At 41.9% G+C, this 22,027-nt stretch overlaps 1 protein-coding gene across 1 annotated transcript; it reads right to left on the reverse strand.

Moving 5' to 3' along the window:
• Positions 1–12,176: 12,176 nt before the first annotated feature.
• LOC125517102 (uncharacterized) lies at positions 12,177–15,079 on the reverse strand. The gene is made up of 3 exons (XM_087527510.1): positions 13,493–15,079; positions 13,176–13,410; positions 12,177–12,629 (listed from the first exon to the last, which is right to left on the reverse strand). The coding sequence occupies exons 1-3, from the start codon at positions 15,077–15,079 to the stop codon at positions 12,376–12,378; spliced, it is 2,076 nt and encodes a 691-aa protein (XP_087383636.1). The 3' UTR covers positions 12,177–12,375.
• Positions 15,080–22,027: the final 6,948 nt, after the last annotated feature.

Raw genomic sequence — 22,027 nt, forward strand, 5'->3', positions numbered from 1 at the left:
GTATGCTCGATCCATGCCCTTGATGCAACAATGCAGGTAAGGGCAGCTGAGCTGCCGACACCTATTATTCACATGCTGGGTTGGCTTGGCGTGCTCGGCAAGCTCAGCATGTGTGGCGTGTGGGCTGACATGGGACGCTACAAATGCGGAAGCGTTGAGAGGTCTAGAGACTTAGGCACTGCGACAACGGGCACCTACATAATTATCCTAGGATGTCACCTAACTCCAATCTGATACAAAAAAAATTGGGAAACTTAGTGGGAATGTGTTCTTATTTATTGATAGGCTTTTGGTTTATACATGACTAATAGCAGCGAGTGCTTGTCAAAAAGCTTTTGTAACTAATCATGTAGGGGATTTTGGCCTATTATCTAAAATTTTAGGTTTTTTTAATAACATGTAGTTTAAAGTTTAGGGGACTGTTCAAAATAGCTAATAATTGGATTCCTTATAATGAAATTAACTCTTTTACTTACTACTTTATGTGCTTTTTCATTATTCCTTGGTGCGGTTGCAAAATCCGCACAATTCCCTCTTCATGCATGGTTACCCGATGCTATGGAAGGACCCACTCCTATTCCCTCTTCATGTAATGATTGAATTCTCCTACAACTAATTTTAGAAGGCCAAACGGTGCCGCTACCTCTTCTTCACATTACCATCGGGTGTTCTCCTCTTTCCATTGATCAAAACATCAAGGTAACAAAAAAAAATGTGATGAATCTACAACATAGTAGTATGCTAATTTGGTCCTCCTAACCTTTCCCCATTACTATTATCCATGATCTAGATAGATAGATAGATGACTCACCTGATTAACACTTTTTAGCGGTAACAATAAGGAAGAGGATTACTTAACACCAAACAACAAACAGGCGAGATCGATCGACCGAACGAGTGACCTACTTGTCCACGGCTCCCGCCACGGGCGAAGTGGGCGTTGTAGGATCCTTCTCATCTTCCTGAACCGCCTTCCCCTTCTCCTCACAGTAGCCGACCCCGGGTCCGCGGACGGCGTGCAGGGTGCGGCTGAGCCTGTGAAGGCAATTGTCGGCGGCATGGGGGTCGGCTGACCCGAGGAGGGTGGCGGTCGTCTGAACGAGGTCCTCCGCGCGGTCGCAACGCTAGTGGAAGGCATCAAGGCGGCGCTTCAGGTCCTCCAGCGCCGCCGCAAACTAGATTGGTTCTACATCATGTGGATGGATTTGTTGTTTACATAAGGTAAATTTAGAAATTAATTTTGCGCAAACAAGATTATATAGTGTTCTTGCCACAGAAACAACACCCTCGGTGCAAAAGTATATGACTAGCTGTTGGTATCTTTCAATACTTTGAGAACTACATTTGGTGCTACATTATGTTGATGTATTTATTATTATGGCTAAACTCGAAATTAATCTTGTGTCATAAACCCCATGGGACCCAAAAACACCCTGGGGCCAACTAATATTCCATCAAATTGTTTTCCTCCAAATTCTGGATCGTGCAGCTGCACGACCCCGACGTGGCGAGTGCACCACTACACGACACACAAGCACCAAAGATGGTTTTTAAAAAGTTTGTCAAACAAACCCAAATGGGTCCAGCTTTTGAAAGGTTAGTTGATGTAGAACCAAAGTCGAGTCATGCAGTACCAAAGTTAGTTTTGAAAAAGTGTGTCGAAAGATACCCAAACTGGGTCCAGATTTCGGAAAGTTTGTTGATGTAGCGCCAAAGTTACATCAGGTAGAATCAAAGTTGGTTTTGAAAAGTTTGGCAAAACATACCCGAATGTGGTCCAGCTTTCAAGAAGTTTGTTGATATAGCACCAAAGTTGGTTTTGCAAAAGTTTTTTTTTTCCAAAACCAACTTTGGTGCTACATCAACCAACTTCTTGAAGGCTAGACCACATTTGGCTATGTAGCACCAAAAGGTGCATCATGTACCACTAAAGTTGGTTTTGAAAAAGTGATAAACTTTTTCAAAACCGACTTTGGTGCTACATGATAAACATTTTCAAAACCAACTTTGGTGTTACATGATGCAACTTTTCAAAACCAACTTTGGTGCTGCATGATGCAACTTTGGTGCTACATTAACCAACTTTCTGAAGGTTGTACCACATTTGGGTATGTTTCAGCAAACTTTTTTAATAGCAACTTTGGCGCTACATGTACCAACTTTCTGAAAGTTGGAACCCATTCAGGTATGTTTCGATGAACTCTTTCAAAACCAACTTTGGTGCTACATGGACCAACTTTGGTGCTAAATCAACAAAACTTTTGAAAGCTGGACCCCATTTGGGTTTGTTTCGACAAAAAAATTCAAAATAAACTTTGGTACTCATGATGCAACTTTGGTGTTATATCAACCACCTTTTTAAAATCTAGACCTCATTTAGGTATGTTTCGACAAACTTTTTGAAAACCAACTTTGGTGCTACATGATGCAACTTTGGTGCTATGTACCATGATACAGATTAATCCCATGGCTCCCTTCCTCCTTGTTCCAGATCTAAATATGTTTAGAAATGTTTCATTACACACATGTACCATTTATTTAGAAAAAACATGTGTTATGACCATACGACCCTATTATTTTATAAAATACACATGAAACTGTAAATATGTTTGTCATTTTAATCTAAAGATGATGTCCTCACAGTTGCGATGGCCACCATGCTAGTTGTACTGAACATCAAAAACACATCTAGGAGGAGAGATTACAACATTGTCTACTGCTTCAACAAATAATGGCCGAATTCTCTTACAACTGATTTTAGAAGACCGAACTGTGCCGGCACCTGTTCTTGACATTACCCTCGGGTGTTTTTCTCACTCCACTGACGGAAACATAAGGTAAATTATTTCGAAAAAGGAAAATGCGATGGATCTAACAACATAGGAGTATGCTAATTCGGTCCTCCTATCCTTTCTCCATTCCTATCCATGATCTAGATAGATAGATAGATATGACTCGGCCGATTAACAAAATTTTAAGAGTAATAAATGACCTAGAGGAATAATTACTCAACATCACATCCAACAACAACAGGCGAGATCGATGGATGGACCGACCGAACGAGTGACCTACTTGTCCTCGGCTCCGGCCACCACCGGCGAAGTGGGCGCCGCGGGATCCTTCCCATCTTCCTGAACCGCCATCCCCTTGTCCTCACCGGGAGCACCGACGGCGTGCAGGGTGCGGTCGAGCACGTCAAGGCGATCGCCGGCGGCACGAGCGTCAGCGGGCCCGAGGCGGGCGGCGGCCGTGTGGACGAGGTCCTCGGCGCGGTCGCAGCACTCGTGGAAGGCGTCGAGGCGGCGCTTGAGGTCCTCCACCGCGGCGGCGCGGCCGGGCTCGCGGACGTGGGCTGCCGCGGCGTCCACCAGCGCGTCGTAGGCCGCAGCCATTGCGTCCACGGTGCTGTCCATCCTGATGCGGGTGGCGGTTACCGGCCCCTTGTGGGTCTCGATCTAGTGGTGTTGTGCTGAGTCGATCGACTGGCTAGCGCACCCCTATATATACCCCTCCTGCTTTACTTTATGCTGTTTTTTTGAGCTTTAATTTGTGGTGTTTATCTCTTTATATGTATGTCTAGTCATTAGTACTTCTCCGATCCAAAATAATTTTGTACTAAAGTTAGTCTCCCTCCGTCCCTAAATAAGTTCTCAGCCTTAGTATAACTTATTAAGTCACTATCTCAAAAAAAAAACTTGAGTTATTACAAAGTTGAAACATTTAGAGGGTGTTTGGATACGTTTTAGTTCCATGACTAAAAGCAGTGGGACTAAAACTTGCTAGGCTCACCCATACTTGGACCCAAATACTAAAGAGACTAAAATCAAGTTATTGAGCATTTATTATCATCCAAACCCTCCAATCCAGAACTCGCATGTGTTAAAGGAGAGGAATTAAATGAGGAGAGAGAGGGCTAATACATATTTTAGTAGGTTTCCTATGACTAAAAGATTTTAGCCTCAAGACTAGTCCTAGCCTCTCTTTAGTCAGGGGTGCTTGGAACTTTAGCCTCTAAAAAGACTAGTTTTAGTCAGACTAAAAATAGTCCCTTGGATCCAAGCACCCTCTTACTTTGAGATTGAGGGAGTACTAAGTATGCGTCAATTAATTGGAGTCCGGGGAGTAATATTTTTCTACATGATTTCTTTTTGCGGGAATATCTTTCTGCACGTTGAGAACTAAATTGGTGCTACATTATGTGGATGGATTTGTTGTTTACAGAAGATAAATTTGGAAATTAATTTATGCTGTTTTTAAGCTTTAATTTGTTGTGTTTATCTCTTTCTATGTATGACTAGTTACTAGTACTTCCTCCGATTCAAATTAATTAACGCACACTTAGCATAATTTTGCACTAAATTTGTATTGAGTATGCGTCAATTAATTAGGATTCGGAGGGAGTAAAATCTTTCTGCATGTTGAGAATTAAATTGGTGCTACTACGCAAAAAGAGGAGAGAATTAAATTGGTGCTACATTATGTGGATGGATTTGTTGTTTACAGAAGATAATTTTAGAAACTAATTTTGCGCCAAAAACATGAGTGCAGGGTTTTGGTGCCCAGGGCTCATCCGCACCCGGTCAGAAAAAATATCACAAAAAAAAATTCAAAACAATTCAAAAAATTCTAAATTTTTTGCATGGTAGAAAATTTAGTGCGTGAGGTCCGTTTCAATTTTTAAATCATTTGGACATCTGAGCAGTTCTCAGAAAAAAGACAAATCGGGTCAGAACGGTGCATGAACAGTAAACCTTTTTACAGACCCTGAATTTGTCTTTTTTTTTCTGAGATCTGCTCAGATGTCCAAATGATTTAAAAATTGGAGCGGACCTCACGCATCAAATTATCTACCATGCAAACAAATTGAATTTCTTTGAATTTTTCTAGTATTTGTTTTGACTTTTTCGTCAGTGTGGGTGCACATGAGCCTGGGCTCAGAAGCGGATTTTCACAAAAAGATTATATAGTGTTCGTGCCACAGAAACAACATGCTCGGCGCAAAATTATATGACTAGATATTGGTGCTACATTATGTTGATATATTTATTATGGATGAATTAAAAATTAATCTTGCATTAGAAAAGCCATTTATGCCAAAAAAAATAACACCCTTAGCCCAAATAATATTGCATCAATTTTTTTTTTCAAATTCAAAATTGTGCAGCTGCATAATCCCGGCCTGACAAGTGCATGCGCTACATGACAAACGAGCACAGATCGCTAAATAAAAGCCTCTCCATCCCTTCGATGTCTCTCTCCTAGAAAAACATGGCTGCCTTTTCTCTGTTCATCCGTCACCATACCCTCTTCTCCCTCATTCCTACCTGATCCCCTTTCTCATTCCATTTGATGTCGAGCATGTAGGTCAAGTAGGTGTCGATGAAGGGGAGGAGTATGTCAGCGCCAATCCCTTGCAGTTGAAGGGGGCGGTGGTGGACGAGAGGAGTGTGGAGACACTGGCTTGCTAGAGCAACAACTCCACCACCTCCTTCTTCCTTTTTTCTTGGAGCTCGAGTGATGTTGTCGTCAGCTTCATGCGACCTCGTGCATCTCCATCAGGTTGTGGTAGATAGCGGCGCGTGTGCATCAGCCAAGAGACACGGGCACTACTAGAGAAACAATTATTAACGATGATGGAAAAAAACTATTGGTCGTTAAAAGAACTAAAGCAAACTCCGCACGATAAAATCAGGCTACCAAATATACTCGTAACAGCCACCGAACTACTCGTGGCTTAAAAATCTCATGGGTGTGGTCGTTATTGACTCAATCACCTCTCCTTTAATTATCTCTCCTTCCTAACGTGACCTTCTCTCGTTTCATCTCCCACATGACCCGCCGCCTCTCTCTCGTTTCCTCTTCCACCCGATCCGCCGCCGCGAGCATGACCTCCACCTTCCGTGTTGCGCCTCGTCCATCCAGCCTCATCAAGGTGCGACACATCCATGTCCTCCCCCATCCACGGCCATCGGAGAGCAGGAGAGGTAATAGCTAACCTTCGACCGGCCTCCTGCATGGTGTAGGGGCTGAGGTGAGGAGGATGGAGATGCGGCGGGTGGAGGGGACGAGTGGTCTTCCCTAGGATGTGCGCGGGGAGAAGGATGCGCATGTGTCGCCGCAGCAGGAAGGAAGTCCCCACCCTGAAGATGTTCCTTGCTGCAGATTTATGGATAGATGTGAATTAGGGAGAGCGGTGAGTACAAGCTCTTCTTTACATGTTTTTCTTTTATGATCTTTCTCCAATTAAGGTATTTTAGGAAGGTAAAAATCGCTTAAGTTGTTTTCTTCAGAGAAGATGGTTCCGCATTTGCCTGTTTGCTCTTGAATCAGTTCCAACAAAGATGGTGCTGATTTTGTTCTTTTTGTTTCTACAGGTTCGAATACTACCATCAGAAAAATCTATTTGAGAATCACAGTTTTTTCTGGTCTCGAAAAATGTATTAAGTTCAATCTGAACTTTATCTTCAGAGAAGATGGTGTTTGTTTCCTGCAGACCGTCTGCCAATACGCGAGGTATCATCTATGCCCAAATTGGTTTATAGGATACATAAGATAGTATGGTGATCCATGGAAAGTTAAGTTTACATTGCCGGGTGTAGGCAGTAGGATGTACTTACATGCAGAGGAGTTGGTATAAGAGAACAAGCAGCTTGATTCCTGCCCCAGACTGTCTGAAGCAATGCAGTACAAAGCTAGCATCAAGTTAATTGATTCTAGCCTGACGAAACACACACGTACAAAGCTCCTGATGTATCTTTGCGTTGGTCGATCCTCACGGCTGAAAACGTACTAGTACACGTGCACACACAAACCGGCATATTGCCACATGCTTGTATCAAGCCTGGTTCTTTTCGTTTATTTCCTCTCACTATTAAATGTTTACAAATGGATATACATACGTATATGTAGCAGCTAGGATTAACACAAGCTAACCTACTTGGTTACAAGTTCTAATCCTAAAATACTAGCTCATTGTTCTGTATTTCCAGCATACTCTTTGTGTACTTTAATTAGCTTTAGCAAAACAAAAAACAAAACAAAACGTTTTTGGCACCACCGTGGTTTCTTGTTTCATTATATATTGTGTTTCCAGCTGCTCCCAACGGTAGGTGCTATTGTCTGATTTGAATAAGAGCTGTGGATGTTTGCATTTGAATTCTGTTATGATCATTCATATTAGTACATATTGATGCTCTCTATGCCTACAACCATTGATGCCTTCTAATTACGATCAAGTTAGTTGTTTTTGTACACTGATTTTATCTGGTATTATACTTTGTGCCAACTTATTTACATTGACTGACTTTCATAAATTTCCCAACATTTTTTAGGACTGATGATCAAGCTTATAATATATAGAAGAACGAGGAGGCATTGTAATCGCTGCTAAAGAATTATATCCATTCAAACAAGGATGGTGCCTCTCGATTGAAGATTTAGAAATATTATCACATTTTCCAATTAGAAATGAGGTAGTACCGTGGTCATGTAAAGAGTGATTTTCACCCAAATTTCTTAAATGGTATACTAATTGTAGAATTGTATGGTGGAATTTTGTCAATTTCTCTCTTGTCTATTAATAAAAGAGGCTTTTCTTAATTCATATGTTGGATGTCGCATAATGTGATCGTTTGCGATTCTAAGGTGGTTGATCGGAAATGGTATATAACATGGTATGATGCTTTGATCACCATGAAAAATTAGCGATCACCATTCGAACATTATTAGCGACAAAAAAATGGCCGTTAATACTATAATTGTGGTCGTTATTGACTTGGGATTTACAACAACACATCATCCCGTCGTTACGAGAATAACGACCACGAAAGCTATGTGGTCATTATACTTTTAACGACGGAGCCTACTACGACCAGTAGACTGTGGTTGTTAATGAACTTTAACGACCACAATGCGACTTTTAACGACCGCATATACCATAGTTAAAAACCATTTTCCTAGTAGTAGGGGTCCACCCCTAGTCGAAAAGCCACCACACTGGAGTCACACACAGAGGTAAGCGGTACTCTCCTTTTCATCCCCTCCCTCTATGATGTTGTACACCCACGTTTAATTAGGAAATTGGCATAGGCAACAACCGAATTTGCACATCGACTACTATACTGGCAGGGTAGTTGCAGTAGGAGGCTAGCAGTGAAAACTATACATCCATGAGTAGGTAGCCGAACCAAGCTTTGTGCTATCGGAGCCAACATTTGTACTACGAGAACCAACTTTAGTGCAATGAGAACCAACTCTTAGGAGGCTCACTATTCATGAAATAATTGGCATAGAGCTCTTGTAAGTTGGCCACCATGACTGCCAAATTGACTAACATGTACACTAAGTTACCTATCATGGCTAATGAGTAGACTAACATCATCGAAATTTTGACCTACAATAGGTTTTTATGTCGTATGAATTTTAGTTTCCCTGGTACAATGTTGTAGGCAATTGAGCATCACCGGGGTAGGTGTAATGCCCCAGACACATCCATCGGTTATTGATCGTTACTCCTGGCTGTATCTAGACTGACCCCATAGATCAACACTAGTCTTTCTTGCGCACTTTGTCCTCACTCGTGCGCACCCGGTACCAACTTCCTGGTTGGTCACCCATCCTGAAATTGCTCCAAGCTGAGCACACTTAACTTTGGAGTTCTTTGCAAATGGGCTACTGGAAAAAAAAGAATTCCTTACTGATATGAGTAGTTTATCATCCCTATTAAGCCTGTCTATCACAGTAGGCAACCCCATAGTGATGTGGAGGCCTTTGTTTTTGAGGTGGCTAACTTTCACAGTAGCATGGACAACTAATGGGCAATGGTATGCAATTCAGCATCACTAGTAGGCAGCTTCATTCTGTAGTACTAAAGTCGGTTGTTGTACCACCAAAGTTGCACCAAGTAGCACCAAAGTTAATTTTGAAAAAAGTTTGTTGAAACATACCCAAATGGGTTCTATCTCGAGGAAAGGTGCATCATGCAACACCAAATTTGCATCATGTAGCACAAAAGTTGGTTTTCAAATAGTTTTTCTAAGCATACCTAATTGTGGTCTGGCTTTTGGAAAGTTGGTTTTTTTGACACAATACAGACGCAAGCGCTCATATACACGCGCATACACTCACCCCTATGAACGCACACACGCACACCCTACCCCTATGAGCACCTTCTAAAGACTGAGCCGACATATCATCTTGAAATTTACGAAGTCACCGTAGGCACCTCGTCGTCGACGGGAACGTCTCCTCCCACTGAATGCGCATCACCGGAAATCCTGAAATAAATCCAGGCATAAGGGCGTGTTTGGATGGATTCCACGCTGAGTTACGCCTTGCCTGGGCCGTGCCTGAAAAGTGCCTGGCCACTGTTTGGTTCATTCCCTAGAAAAGTTTGTGCTAGCCTGGCCTGGTGACCTTAGCAACCTATTTAGCCTGGAATGTGACCAGGCACATTAATTAGCCTAGACCAGGCGCTCAAAAGAGGACGCCTGGCGGTAATCAATGCTTGTTTTGACTGCATTTTGTGCTTGTGAGCCTATGACAGTGCTAGTACATCTTATTTTATGTTTTGCCAGGCCAGGCAACAACCAAACAGCCCTAGTCTACGGCAGCCTGACCAGGCAGGAAATCGAGTAAAACCAGGCTGGAGCCAAGCAACATTTTTTCCCAGGCACAAAGCTGAGGATATGAACCAAACTGACCCTAAATGCGAGTACTAGGATTTGAACCCTGGTGGGCTGGGGATACCACAATCCCTTTAACCATCCAACCACAGGTTGGTTCACTTGGAAAGTTGGTTGTTGTAACACCAAAGTTGCATCATGTAGCACCAAAGTTGGTTTTCAGAAATTTGTCGGAACATACCCAAATGGGGGTCTAACTTTCGGAAAGTTGGTTGATGTAGCATTAAAGTTGCATCATGTGCCACCTAAGATGGTTTTGAAAAAGTTATTCAAAAGAAACACAAACGGGGTGCAGCTTTTAAAAAGTTTGTGGAAGTATATCCAAATGGGGTCCAACTTTCGGAATGTTTGTTGATGTAGCACCAAATTTACATCGGGTAGCACCAAAGTTGGTTTTGAAAAAGTTTGCCAAAACATGTCCAAATGCAATCCAGCTTCAAGAAGGATGTGGCACCCAATTTTCATCTTGTAGTACCAAAGTTGGTTTGCAACAGTTTGTGGCACATTTTTTAGGAAGTTGACAAAATATTTCAAACCCAACTATTGTGGTACATCAACCAACTTCCTGAAAGTTGAACCATATTTGGCTATGTAGCACCAAAGTTGGTTTCGAAAAAAAATTATAAACTTTTTTCAAAACCAACTTTGGTGCTACATGATGCAACTTTTCAAAACCAACTTGGCTTGCCGCATATGGTCCTAGCCACGATATTATCAGCATAAGAATTTTATTTTATTTATTATCGGTTTGCCTAAAAAATAGTACCCTCATTATTCAATGTCAATGATAATGATAATAATAATGTCAAAGATTGTATGTCATGAAGTACTAAAGATTTCATGCATCATGTTTGCATGGTGAGTATTTTGAATTGCATATTCTCATATATGTTGGTTGTGAAGGATAGTTGTGAGCCAATACATAACTTTTGTTACACCAGCTCAAATATAATGCAAATAAAGTTGAAGAAAATGTTTCTGATGAGAACATCTTAAAGCTACAAAAGGAGCATATTTTAGTTAATAAGAGATAGTAATTATTTGGGATAATGCTGAATAATATGATAAGTGAATTCTTAATGTTTCTGGAATACTACATGGTTACAATTTTCTATGCACGTGGTGATCACGTGTAGTTTAAGTTTTTACATGTATGTCATGTACGACTAACAAAGAAACTAAGGGCCTGTTCGGAACTCCTCCCACTCCGAGCTTCTCCAACTCCACGTGCAGAGCCGGGCCGAACGTCTCAGCTCCGTGGAGTGGGCTTCACGAAGCCTTCTGATTCTCTAGTGCAAAATCCCGAAGCTGCTCAAGCCCAGCTTCATGAAAATGGAGAAGCGAGGAGTTCTGCATAATTACAGGGGGATCCCACTGCCAAGTCGAAAAACGATTCGCAAGGCTCGTCCCGGACGCATCTCTCTCGACAGTTCCTCTGTTCCTCTTTCTAGCGCTAACCCTAGCCGCTGGCACGACCACTGCGACCACCGCTGCCAGTCCTTCGCTTGCCGCCGCTCCTATCCGGTGGCAGCTCAAGCCGTTCCAGGCCCATCCCCGCCATACCCCGTCCATTCAGGGTAGTTATCTCGCTACCAGCCAAGAGCAGCGAGCTCACCGGAAGGAGAAGCCCAACCCGACGTGGCTACGCCATTGACGCCCGAGCCACCTCGCACGAGCCAGGAGTAGTATCCTGAACAGGGCTGGTTCCAGCGGGCCAAAAGTGGTGCTGAAAAGGCCAACTGTCTCCACAGTGCCAGCTGAAGGTGGCGAGGGGGAGAAGCTGCACTCGGTGCAGAACGGATGGGATTCGCCAGGTGAAGTGGGAAGCTACATCGAGAAGCTCAATTTGAGGAGTTTTGTGAAGCTGGAGGGGATCCGAACACGCCCTAAGAAGCCAAGCTTTCTGCGACCCAGTGAGCTATGGACTACATTGCGTGCTCAACCCTGCCATGCACTGGTAAAAATTAACATTGTAGCCAAAGTGTCTGTTGTTATAACCCTTGTGGTGTCTAATTCCTAGAGAGAGATAGAGAGCCTTAGTAGCTCTGAGTGGGTAGCATGTATTCCCCTGTCCGGTTCTGCTGACAAGTAATTTGGGATGGAGGGAGAAATATCTAGGAAGCCGTGTGTGGAGTTTGCCATATGTCACCAACAGCACAAAAAAAAGAAATTAATTTTGCAATACTAGAGCAGAAACTCTACAATAAGTGATGATGCTTCTAAAGGGTTGCAGCAAGACATTATTTCAAGAAAACAATCTAGGGTTTGCCTCGGCTAACATTTGATCATCTAGTCCCTTGAGCAAAGAATATATATACTGCCAGTAAAATGAGATAGATCTAGACTAAAACTGCAATGTACTACTACTACTCAGAGATACAAAAATTAAAACAGATTTGCCTCAACTTGGTCCCAAACTGGAACAAACAATACGCACACCACCTGAAATATGTCGGCTAGATGACTAATTAGAGGAGTATAAAGGTTCACCCAAACTGGAACAAACAATACGCACACCAACCAAAACTTCAGGCAGGCAGCTTAAGCATCAATCAAATGTTCAGCATCGATCAAACAGATGACTAATTTAGAGGATTATAAAGGTTCTAGATGGAACAAAATACAATATGACGACACATGTTACTGATAAATAGATGGTGGTTTTCATCAGATGAGCCATGCATGTGTGTGCTTAATTTATGTCATCCAATGGCACGTCCTCTTGGAGTCCAGGGTCGCAGCTATAATCGCCGTAGATCCGGTCCTCCTCCAGATTATCCAAACTCAAGGTTATATAATAGCTGCCAGAGATCATTTCATTGTTGGCGCGCTGTCTTTCCCCGCAGAGCATCTTCTCAAACTCTTTGTCACGCCCTAGGAAACTCTCCTTGGTCGGGTGCACGATGGTCCTCCCTCTGGACTCACAGTAAAGGCAACGGACTTGCTCTGCCACGCATACACACACATGCAACAGACGGGCTTTATTATATGGATGAGATTTAATCAAGTCTTAATCAAGTGATATAACATGCAAGACTGTTAGACTTCATTAAGTCTTAGTCGACTGAGACTGGATTTTCTACATCAAACTTGAAATAAGTTTATCAAACGAAATCTAAAAAATCTGTAATTTTGCTACATCAAACTTTATCATATGTTTGAGGTTCTTGCCAAGTTTCATTGAAAAATAACATCCGAGGAGCTCTCGCCGAAAAAAACAAAATCGCTGCTGAAAGTTTTGTGCACTGTTTGAGCAGTGATTTTGTTGTTTTTGGTGAGAGCTCCTCAGATGTTATTTTTAGATGAAATTTTGCAAGAACCTCACACATCTGATAATGTTTCATGTCCCAAAATTTCAGATGCTAACTCGGGTGTAGTACACCCGAGAGTAGCCACTACTTTCCGCTGTTATTACATATATAGTTCTGGATTGTATAAAAAGTAAACTGATGACAGAGAGCAAAGGTAAACGATAGATAGATAACATCATACCAGTGCCTGGAAGTGGCATAGCCACAGGGCAGCACAAGAGCACCTCCTTAGAGCCGATGTTGCTACACTCGGCAAAGAAGAGCTCTGGAGATGTGCCTGCTGCTGCAGTCTGGGTGGCGAGGAAGTTGATGTGGGAGCGACGGCACGTGCCATCGAAGGGCTTCGTTGGGTGCACACAGCCACCCGCGTACTCATTGACACCGCACACAACATGGACCTCGTAGCTGGGCTGTACCTGCTAGCAATCAAGTTGTTGCAGATTGTTTTGATGATGTACATCCAGCAAGTCGATCTGTGTAAAAGGGCAAGCAAGTTACCTGGAGTTTCTTGTTGTACATCTCGATTGCAGATTTCGCCATTCCCGCGGCGCTGTTGTGCTCGTTCCAGAAGTTGCCTATCATTCTCGTTACGTCATTGTAAGCCCACGGGCCTAACACGTTGGTGTTTTTTGTTTCTTGTGCAGGTCTGCAGTTGGCAAGAGCTTGGAAGTAGCCCGGAAACAATGGGCGGACGTTGGCAGGTTCATTGTGCTCGAGGAGATCCGAGAAGCCTTTGAGCATGGAATTAGATGGTCCGAGGAAGTGGGCCTGTTCAAGAGGCTTGGGGTGGCGCGCGGCATTGGCAGCGGCCACGTAGGCTTCGGCTTCTTCGACACCGCCATCGTGATCATCGGCCTTTTGGAGATAGGCCCCGGCCAGCTGCAGTCGTTGCATGGCTTCGCCCGGCGTGAGGGCGGGGTGGCGGGTGCAAAGGAAGGAGATGAGGCCATATAGGGACCGGAGTGCGACCCGCAGCAGGGCTCTGGTGCTGATGGCCTCGATCTCCATCTTTTTCTCTAGCTTTAGAGGGTAGGCTTGGGCATACCAGAGGGTATTAACGATGATGTTGGAGACGGGGTCGAGCGGCCCGTAGCAGTGGCCGGCGTGGAGCAGGCTGTAATGGTACTGGTGCGAGCCCCGCAGCTTGTCCTTGGGCAGCCAGGCAAGGGCCTCCAGATAGTATCCATGGATGGTGGTGAGAAGCACACGCCTCAGAGCCGGCAGCAGCGGTACTTGCATCTCCATCTCTGCATGGTTATTCAGGTTGCTTCCATGTCGTTTAGAGGCAAGCTTCCAGGCTTCCTCCAGGACAAGAGCAGGTGGTTCAGGTTGCTCAAGTAGTTCCCAGATGTCGATGATCAGACCGGGGTCTCGGGCTGCGTAGGGTGATGAAAGCAGCGTGTTGATCTTGCACAGAGAAGGGGACAGTATCTTCCACGCCAGAGCAAACTTGCGCGGGTCGTGGTGCTGGGCGGCGGCGGCGGCACACCTGAGCGCCATTCCGACGGCGGCCGCGGTGGTGTCAGACTGGAAACCGAAGGTCCGCTCCATCCCGCGATGCTTGATGACGAGGCCGGCGGCGACCAGGGGGTCCAGATCGGCCTTGTTGAGATACCACACGGCCCTGTAGTTGGTGAGGTAGGGGAAGAGGGCCACCAGGAAGGCGACCAGGCCGTCGACCGACCGCTCGAAAATGCACCGTAGCATCGGCCGCCGACGACCACGCGAGTAGTCCTCCTCTTCCTCCTCCAACGCTAGGGCCAGGTCGGTTTGGGCGATTGCTTCGCTGACGACGATGTTGGAGACCGGATCTAGTAGGCCGAAGCAGAAGCCTTCGTCGATGATCTTCACCCGGTCGTAGTAGCGCTGGATCTTGGCGATGAGCTCCTTTTTCATCCCCCCTTCCAGATCTTGGTCCGCCGCTGATTCGTCGTCCCAATGACCTAGATTGTCTGGACCATAGATCCGTTGCTGGGTTATGGGGTCATCAGGGATGCCAGTGCCGGTGCCCGTGCCGGTGCCGGTCTGGCGGCTGAGGAAGCAAAGGCGGCTGCCGGCGTCAGGGCTCCTGCTGCGGCGGAACATAGCGGCCGGGGGGGTCGAGGAGGGTGGGTGGGTGACGAGTACGTTTGGGAAACGCTGCCTGTCAGCCGTCTGGTGGGTAGTTTTTCGCCATGTCCGTTCATTTTTCTTTGAGGTAAATACACTAGAAATCTTAGAACTTGCGTGCGACGGTCAATTTGGTGCATAAACTTGTAAAATACATGTTTCTGGTCATGTGTGGGCGTGTAAATATGGTCACATTTTCCGTACGCAGGTGTATTCGCTGCCTACATGGCACACCAATGGCCGGCGTTTTTTCAATAAACACCCTCATTCTTTTTACTTTTTATAAAAGCAATCCAACAATAGTTGCCCGCTGGGTCCGACCGTCAGTGTACGTTGTAAATATATTGGGCCCATTGTCAGTGGCTAGTGCACGTGATGATTTTTCCGGAAACACGCTCGTTCTTTTTTACTTTTTGCAAAAGCACTCCAACAATAATTGTCCGCTGGGTGCCTGGGTCCTACGATCAGTGTAAGTTGTAAATATATTGGGCTGGAAAAAATGGGACGAGCGAGTTCTAACCAAGGACCAATTGGAATGGAGCTAGTGACCTATCCACCGCAATTGATCGTACTTGGTATTTCATTTGGACTACTAAGGTATATCACCTCTAAAATAAAAGGTGCACATTCTGAATATATTTTCATTTCTCTAGATTTTCAAATTTAAAATTATTCGGATTGAAACAATTTTTGTGATAATTTGTTCGAAAAATAATTAGGTACATTCATTCTGCACTATATATTCTTTTGTCTAGCTATATTTCTTTTCGTTGATTTCTTTGAAAGAAATTTCCGTACATTCATTGTTAACTATGTTTCTTTTATATACATTATTCAAATTCAAATAAAAATTAGTTGATTTGTCCCCCAAAAAATATGTACATTCATTCTAACCCATATTTTCTTTTATCTAGATTTTCAAATTTAAAATTATTTGAATTCAAACAAAATTTTGCTGATTTGCCCCAAAAAAAATGTACATTCATTGGGCACTAGATTTACTTTTATCTTATGTTCAAATTTTAAATTATTTGAATTCAAACAAAAAATTAGATGATTTGTCCAAAAAAAAAGATGTACATTCTTCTTCACATATAATTTCTTTCAGCTAGATTTTTGAATTCATAATAAATTACATTTATTTGTATGAAAGAAATTTACGTATATTCATTATGAACTTTATTTTATTTTATCTAGATTATTCAAATTCAATCAAAAAATTAGTTGTTTTGTCCGAAAATTTACATACATTCATTTTCACCTATGATTTCTTTAATATAGATTTTGAAATTTAAAATTATTTGAATTAAAAAATTACATTCATTTTGCACTATATTTTGTTTTATCTACATTTTTAATTTAAAATTACTCGAATTCATACAAAATGTTTGTTGGTTTGTGCAAAAAATACGTACACTCATTCTGCACTATATTTTGTTTTATCTACATTTTTAATTTAAAATTACTCGAATTCATACAAAATGTTTGTTGGTTTGTGCAAAAAATACGTACACTCATTCTGCACTATATTTTGTTTTATCTACATTTTTAATTTAAAATTACTCGAATTCATACAAAATGTTTGTTGGTTTGTGCAAAAAATACGTACACTCATTCTGCACTATATTTTGTTTTATCTACATTTTTAAATTAACATTACTCGAATTCATACAAAATGTTTGTTGGTTTGTCCAAAAAATATGTACACTCAGTCTGCACTATATTTCCTATCTAGATTTTTAAATTTAAAATTACTTGAATTCAAACAAAATCTAGTTGATTTGTCCAAAGTTTATCGAGAATATAAGTAATTTTCTTAAATAGAAAGAAATAATACATAAGAGAAATTGTGTTTATCTATTTAAATGTCAATGTGGCCAGATGGTTGGCGCTCGCACACGTGGCGAGCTTATGTGGTCATAGGTTAGAACCGGTGCTTTGCCCTTTTCTCGTTTGGTTTCTACTTTAACTCGTACGGTTTATCTTATATAAAGCTAATTGTGCTCTATAAATGTCAATAGTAAGGAGGTCAAGTGGCTATCTAAGTTAGCGGGGCGTGTGTTTGAATCCTGCTGCTGCTCTAGCACTTTTCATTTTATTTGAGGATTTTGTGCATAAATAAATAGAATGTAAGGGTGCTTTTTGAAAAATAACAATGCACGCGGATTACCTACTGCCTCATCCCCTGATAGTGGGGCCCTGCCATGTTTTTTTTTGCGTGCACATGATACGGTAGAAAGCACCATATATGAACGAAAAGACAAGTTAGATGACCAAAAATACGTATTTTACAAGTTTATGCATCAAACTGACCGTCGCGTGCAAGTTCTATGACTTGCGGTGTATTTACCTCTTTTTCTTTCCATCCAACGGGTGCATGTGCCGTCCATACCTAAACTATAATCCCATAAATCACGCTGATTGCCGTTTATTGCTAGCGGAGACCATATATATGTCGTTCAACCAAAAAGAAACTGCCTCCTCCATCTATTTCTTCGGCAGCTGGGTATTATTTGACAAATCTGGCCCTTTATTGAAACTAATGTCACGTCCGGCCCTTTGATGAAACTATTTGCAAATTTGGCCCCTGAGGTCGGCGCCAAAGAGGATGGCGCCGAACTTGTGCAGGTCGGCGCCAAGACATTTCTGCAGTCAGATGCTCCGAGGGGTCGGCTCCAAGGAGCTCGGTGCCAACCTTGCTTCGGCGCTTGATTCTGCTGGCGCCGACCTGCACAGGTTCGACTCCATCCTTTTTTCGGCGCTGACGTGGGGCCATATGTGGCATTAGTTTCGGCAAACGGACAGATTTGCCAAAAAAATACGGCAGCTGGTTAGGCTGGTTGTAATGGGGAGTATCATATACTAGTATCATGCATATGATACTAGTGTATGATACTACCTCCCTAACGCATAGTATCATATATTAGTATCATGTAGTACTTTATTTATTGCCATGCATGACACAAAGTAGCATAGCATTTAATATGATACGGTATCATGATATGATACTACACCCTCTCTTTCTTCATTTAATGCTATGACACATCATCAAAATTGCCTAGTTGGCATGCATGATAGTAGCTATGATACTATCACTAGTAGAGTGACCGTGCGTTGCCACGGGCCTTAAAAAATTAAGAACATTCTTTTGTTGATACTGGGTTATTCTTAAGATTACTATGTCTTCCTATTCATTGTGGATTGGTTTGTTACTGATTGCATATCAAATGTCACACGTATACAAAAGATAGCCAATAACATACAAAAAATAATTGAAATCCTCTTCACTTGTAATCTATTTCGATAAAAATGCAATTCACTAACATATACTATCAGATCTCACGCAGAAAATAAAGAAAGTGGTAGAAAAACATAGAACTCGTTATTGTGCATTACAAATGATAGGTGGCACATGGATGCCTTTTTATGCTTAAGACCAATCATCCCATGAAAACATATCTATTTTTATTATCTATTAATTAAAGAGAACACATGCAGGATTTTGTTCCCTTATTCCACGATTCTCTACAACCAGACACTTGATTGCATTTTGCAATTCCCTGGCAAACCATTACACATCAAATTAGGCACTTGAAATCATACAGGTTGCGACACATACCTAACCATTAAGAACCATGGCAACACAAAAATATTTTAACATTTTCCCATCTACTAATAGCTTGGACAGGCCCCATCTATTTTTCTTGGCTCGGAAGGACTAAAGCCCCTCCAACTGCGCTCAACTTCTAGTATATCTCTTCTTTGAAGGCCATGAGAACAATCATTCGGTAAGATCGTTCGTGATCATAAATGGCAATTATAATAACTTTGCATCTAATTTTTTGCAGTAGGCTTTTAACCTAGTGTTTTCCTAAAAAAAGATACTTAAGTGAATAAAGCATTGCTCAAGATAGCATTGTGAGTTGGTTCGTGCTAAGATCATGCGAACTTTCACAAGGATGTCGATAACGACCACCTCATCTAGTTGATTCTCAAGGAAAAATATCCTATTCTACACATATATCAAACCTATATTATTTTTTTAGTGTAAATTAAGGCTTGAGATTCAACTTTGGCTTATATTTCATTCAATCTGTAATTCTGTATACATGGAAGAATATTGCATTTACAAATCAGAACTTGTCTCATTATTAGCAGCAAATAGTTTTTGTACAATATTAAACAAGTCGAAGCTCATTTCTCCCTCATACGTTCGGCCGTGTTCAAATGGGTGCCCAGCAGACTCCCCAAATTCAACCGTCTGGGCACCCCCAAATCCAACTCATATGTGGGGAAGAAATGTAGTTGTACGGACTATTCACCATGTTATCTCCAACACGTTGTTCCAACACAAGAATTCCACCCTACACCCTTCCCACTCGCTTTCCCTATAGCGTGACATTTTTTGCTGGATCCTGTCCATTAAAACCGAATGACGCATGTAGAAGATTATAGGATGCAACTCAATTGTATTCATGGGAGTCTGTTACAATATATAGAGGGGATGTCCCGCGAGCCAGGGAGGCGTCGGCGCCGTGGCTGACGCGGCGGCCGGGGCAGCGGCATGTTATGGTGTGGAACTCGGGCCAGGGGGAAATAGTGCATAAGCTAGAACACCACTCACTATTACCTATACCATATCCTCCATTAAGGAAGAACTCACTAAATGAAGGGGGGAGCACCACATCATACCAGAAAGCACGAAACTCTTGTTAGTGTAAAAAGGAAAATAACATATATACACACAGAAGAAATGACTTGAGAAAACTAACCAGATGAGTAGCCTACTGATCTGTAACTAATTATGTGTATTCTGTAGCATAATAGCTGATGTGTATTCTGTAGCATAATAGTACAACTCAGCAGGAAAACTGATAATCTGTATGCATTTTCTGTCAAAGTCGACGACCTGTTCATACCAATGCACTTGTCCATTATCTTCCTTGAATCGGATGCAACTATATATACACACATGTTGGTGATTTAAGGAGTCAGTCAGAAGACAAGGGGGAAGTAAACGAGGATATGTCGAATCTGCCTGTGAACGAAAGTACTATTACCTTTTTCTTCTTCTCAGATCCCATACTCCATTTACATAATCATAAACTCTGTAATTAAACGGATTAAAGAATAGGCTGCCATACAAACATTACAACAATGTTAGTAATTTAGCTCCTGTGACATTTCACAAAAACGGCATTTTTCTACACTATGAGTACAAGATTTCCTACAGAAGATTTGTGCTGAAGCTTGAAACCCGTAAAACAAAAGACAAGACAAGCAAATAAGGGTTAGAAACCAAAGCTCTAAGAACCAGAATTCAAGACGTGACAATCCTATGATGTTGAGCTGCACATCTTAGCACATTGGAAAGTGTCTCTCACTTGATGAATATAATTTCAAAACACGATTTTAGTCTACAAAACAATCAGAATCAGGTCAATGGAACAATGGCATCTGAGATTTTTTTTCGAGAACGCAGCGGCTCGAGACGGCATCTCAGTTCGGCCTAGGAAGCATGCGAGGCAGTGAACCTTGGTGAGGCGCAAATGCGTGAGCATCCGATCTAGGGCGTTCTCCCTCTCTATGTCAGTCGAGGTCGAGGCCGGCAGGCGGCCAACGATTCCACCATTTAGTACACAGTATATATAGTGTATTTAAAAGAATTTCTATCCACCATAACATATACTCCCTCCGTTCTAAATATAAGTCTTTCTATGGATTTCAATACAAACTACATACGAATATATATAGACATATTTTAGAGTGTAGAGTCACTCATTTTGCTTCGTATGTAGTCCGCAGTGGAATATCTAAAAAAGACTTATATTTAGAAATAGAGGGAGTAGTACTAATTATATTACCAGAAATTCAGTAAACAAATTTTAACACATCTACACATATTTGTATTGAGCTTTTCGGCAGAATTTGAAACATCCTAGATGTCTCCTTACTAATCAACTCCCCTTTTTCGGTTTGATTATTCACGCCTCTATACAAATCAATTTGGTTTACTGTCCTTAACAGTATAAAGTTCAAATCACTTTCCTCCCAAATTATTTACTTTTTGCAATATTCGTATCTTCAGACCCAAATAACAAAATACTATTACTAAGTAAATTCAAGAGAGATAATGCATGTAGAAATACTAAGAAATTAAGTGCACCTTCATGCGTGGACTGGTTGTAGGTTTTTACAAAATAAAAATTACACTACATACATAGATATCAGAGAATTTAAATCTGACATGCATCCTAACAAGAGAAAAAATATCCCCAAACTCACATGGGTAAGCAAATTAATTGTGGATACGTAGATCCTTTTACGTGTGCATAGAAATAGCAATATAAATGAATCAACCAAGCCCCAGCATGCTGACCTTATAGATGACTGCAAGAAATTGTTTCTCTTGTTTCATTGTGATAGTGGATAGGATCGTCTCCTTTCTAGTGCCTACATAGCAAAGACCAATTGACATAAGATTGGAAAAAGGCTATGCCGCTGAAAAAGTGAGCTAGACGGGGTTCCTGACGGCAGAGACATGCTATATGTACCAAGTATGTAGACTGTAGTGAAGAAATGCATCATCTTTAACATCAGGACATGCTATGTATTAAGTTGACATTAATAATTTCCAGGCAGGCAAAATTTAAGAAAAATGCTGCGTGAATCTGAATTGCACACTAAATGATTCAGAATTGAATCTAAGAACAAAACTAAGAGTGCTCCTCCATCTAAACAATCCACAAGTACTCGTTAAACTGGAATTATTTATCACCTTCACTTAGCCATAGTAATTCTGAAGACTGAATTTCAGAAACAACAATTCTAATAATCATTACAAGGTAATTACCCATATTCTTGTTTGATGCTATCGGTAGTAAGACCGGCGGGTTTTCCTCTGTTTTTATTTCTTGGTGAAAT

The sequence above is a fragment of the Triticum urartu genome, chromosome 6A (genome assembly GCF_056163025.1).
Source record: "Triticum urartu cultivar PI428250 chromosome 6A, HENAU_Tu73, whole genome shotgun sequence".
Taxonomy (NCBI): Eukaryota; Viridiplantae; Streptophyta; class Magnoliopsida; order Poales; family Poaceae; genus Triticum; species Triticum urartu.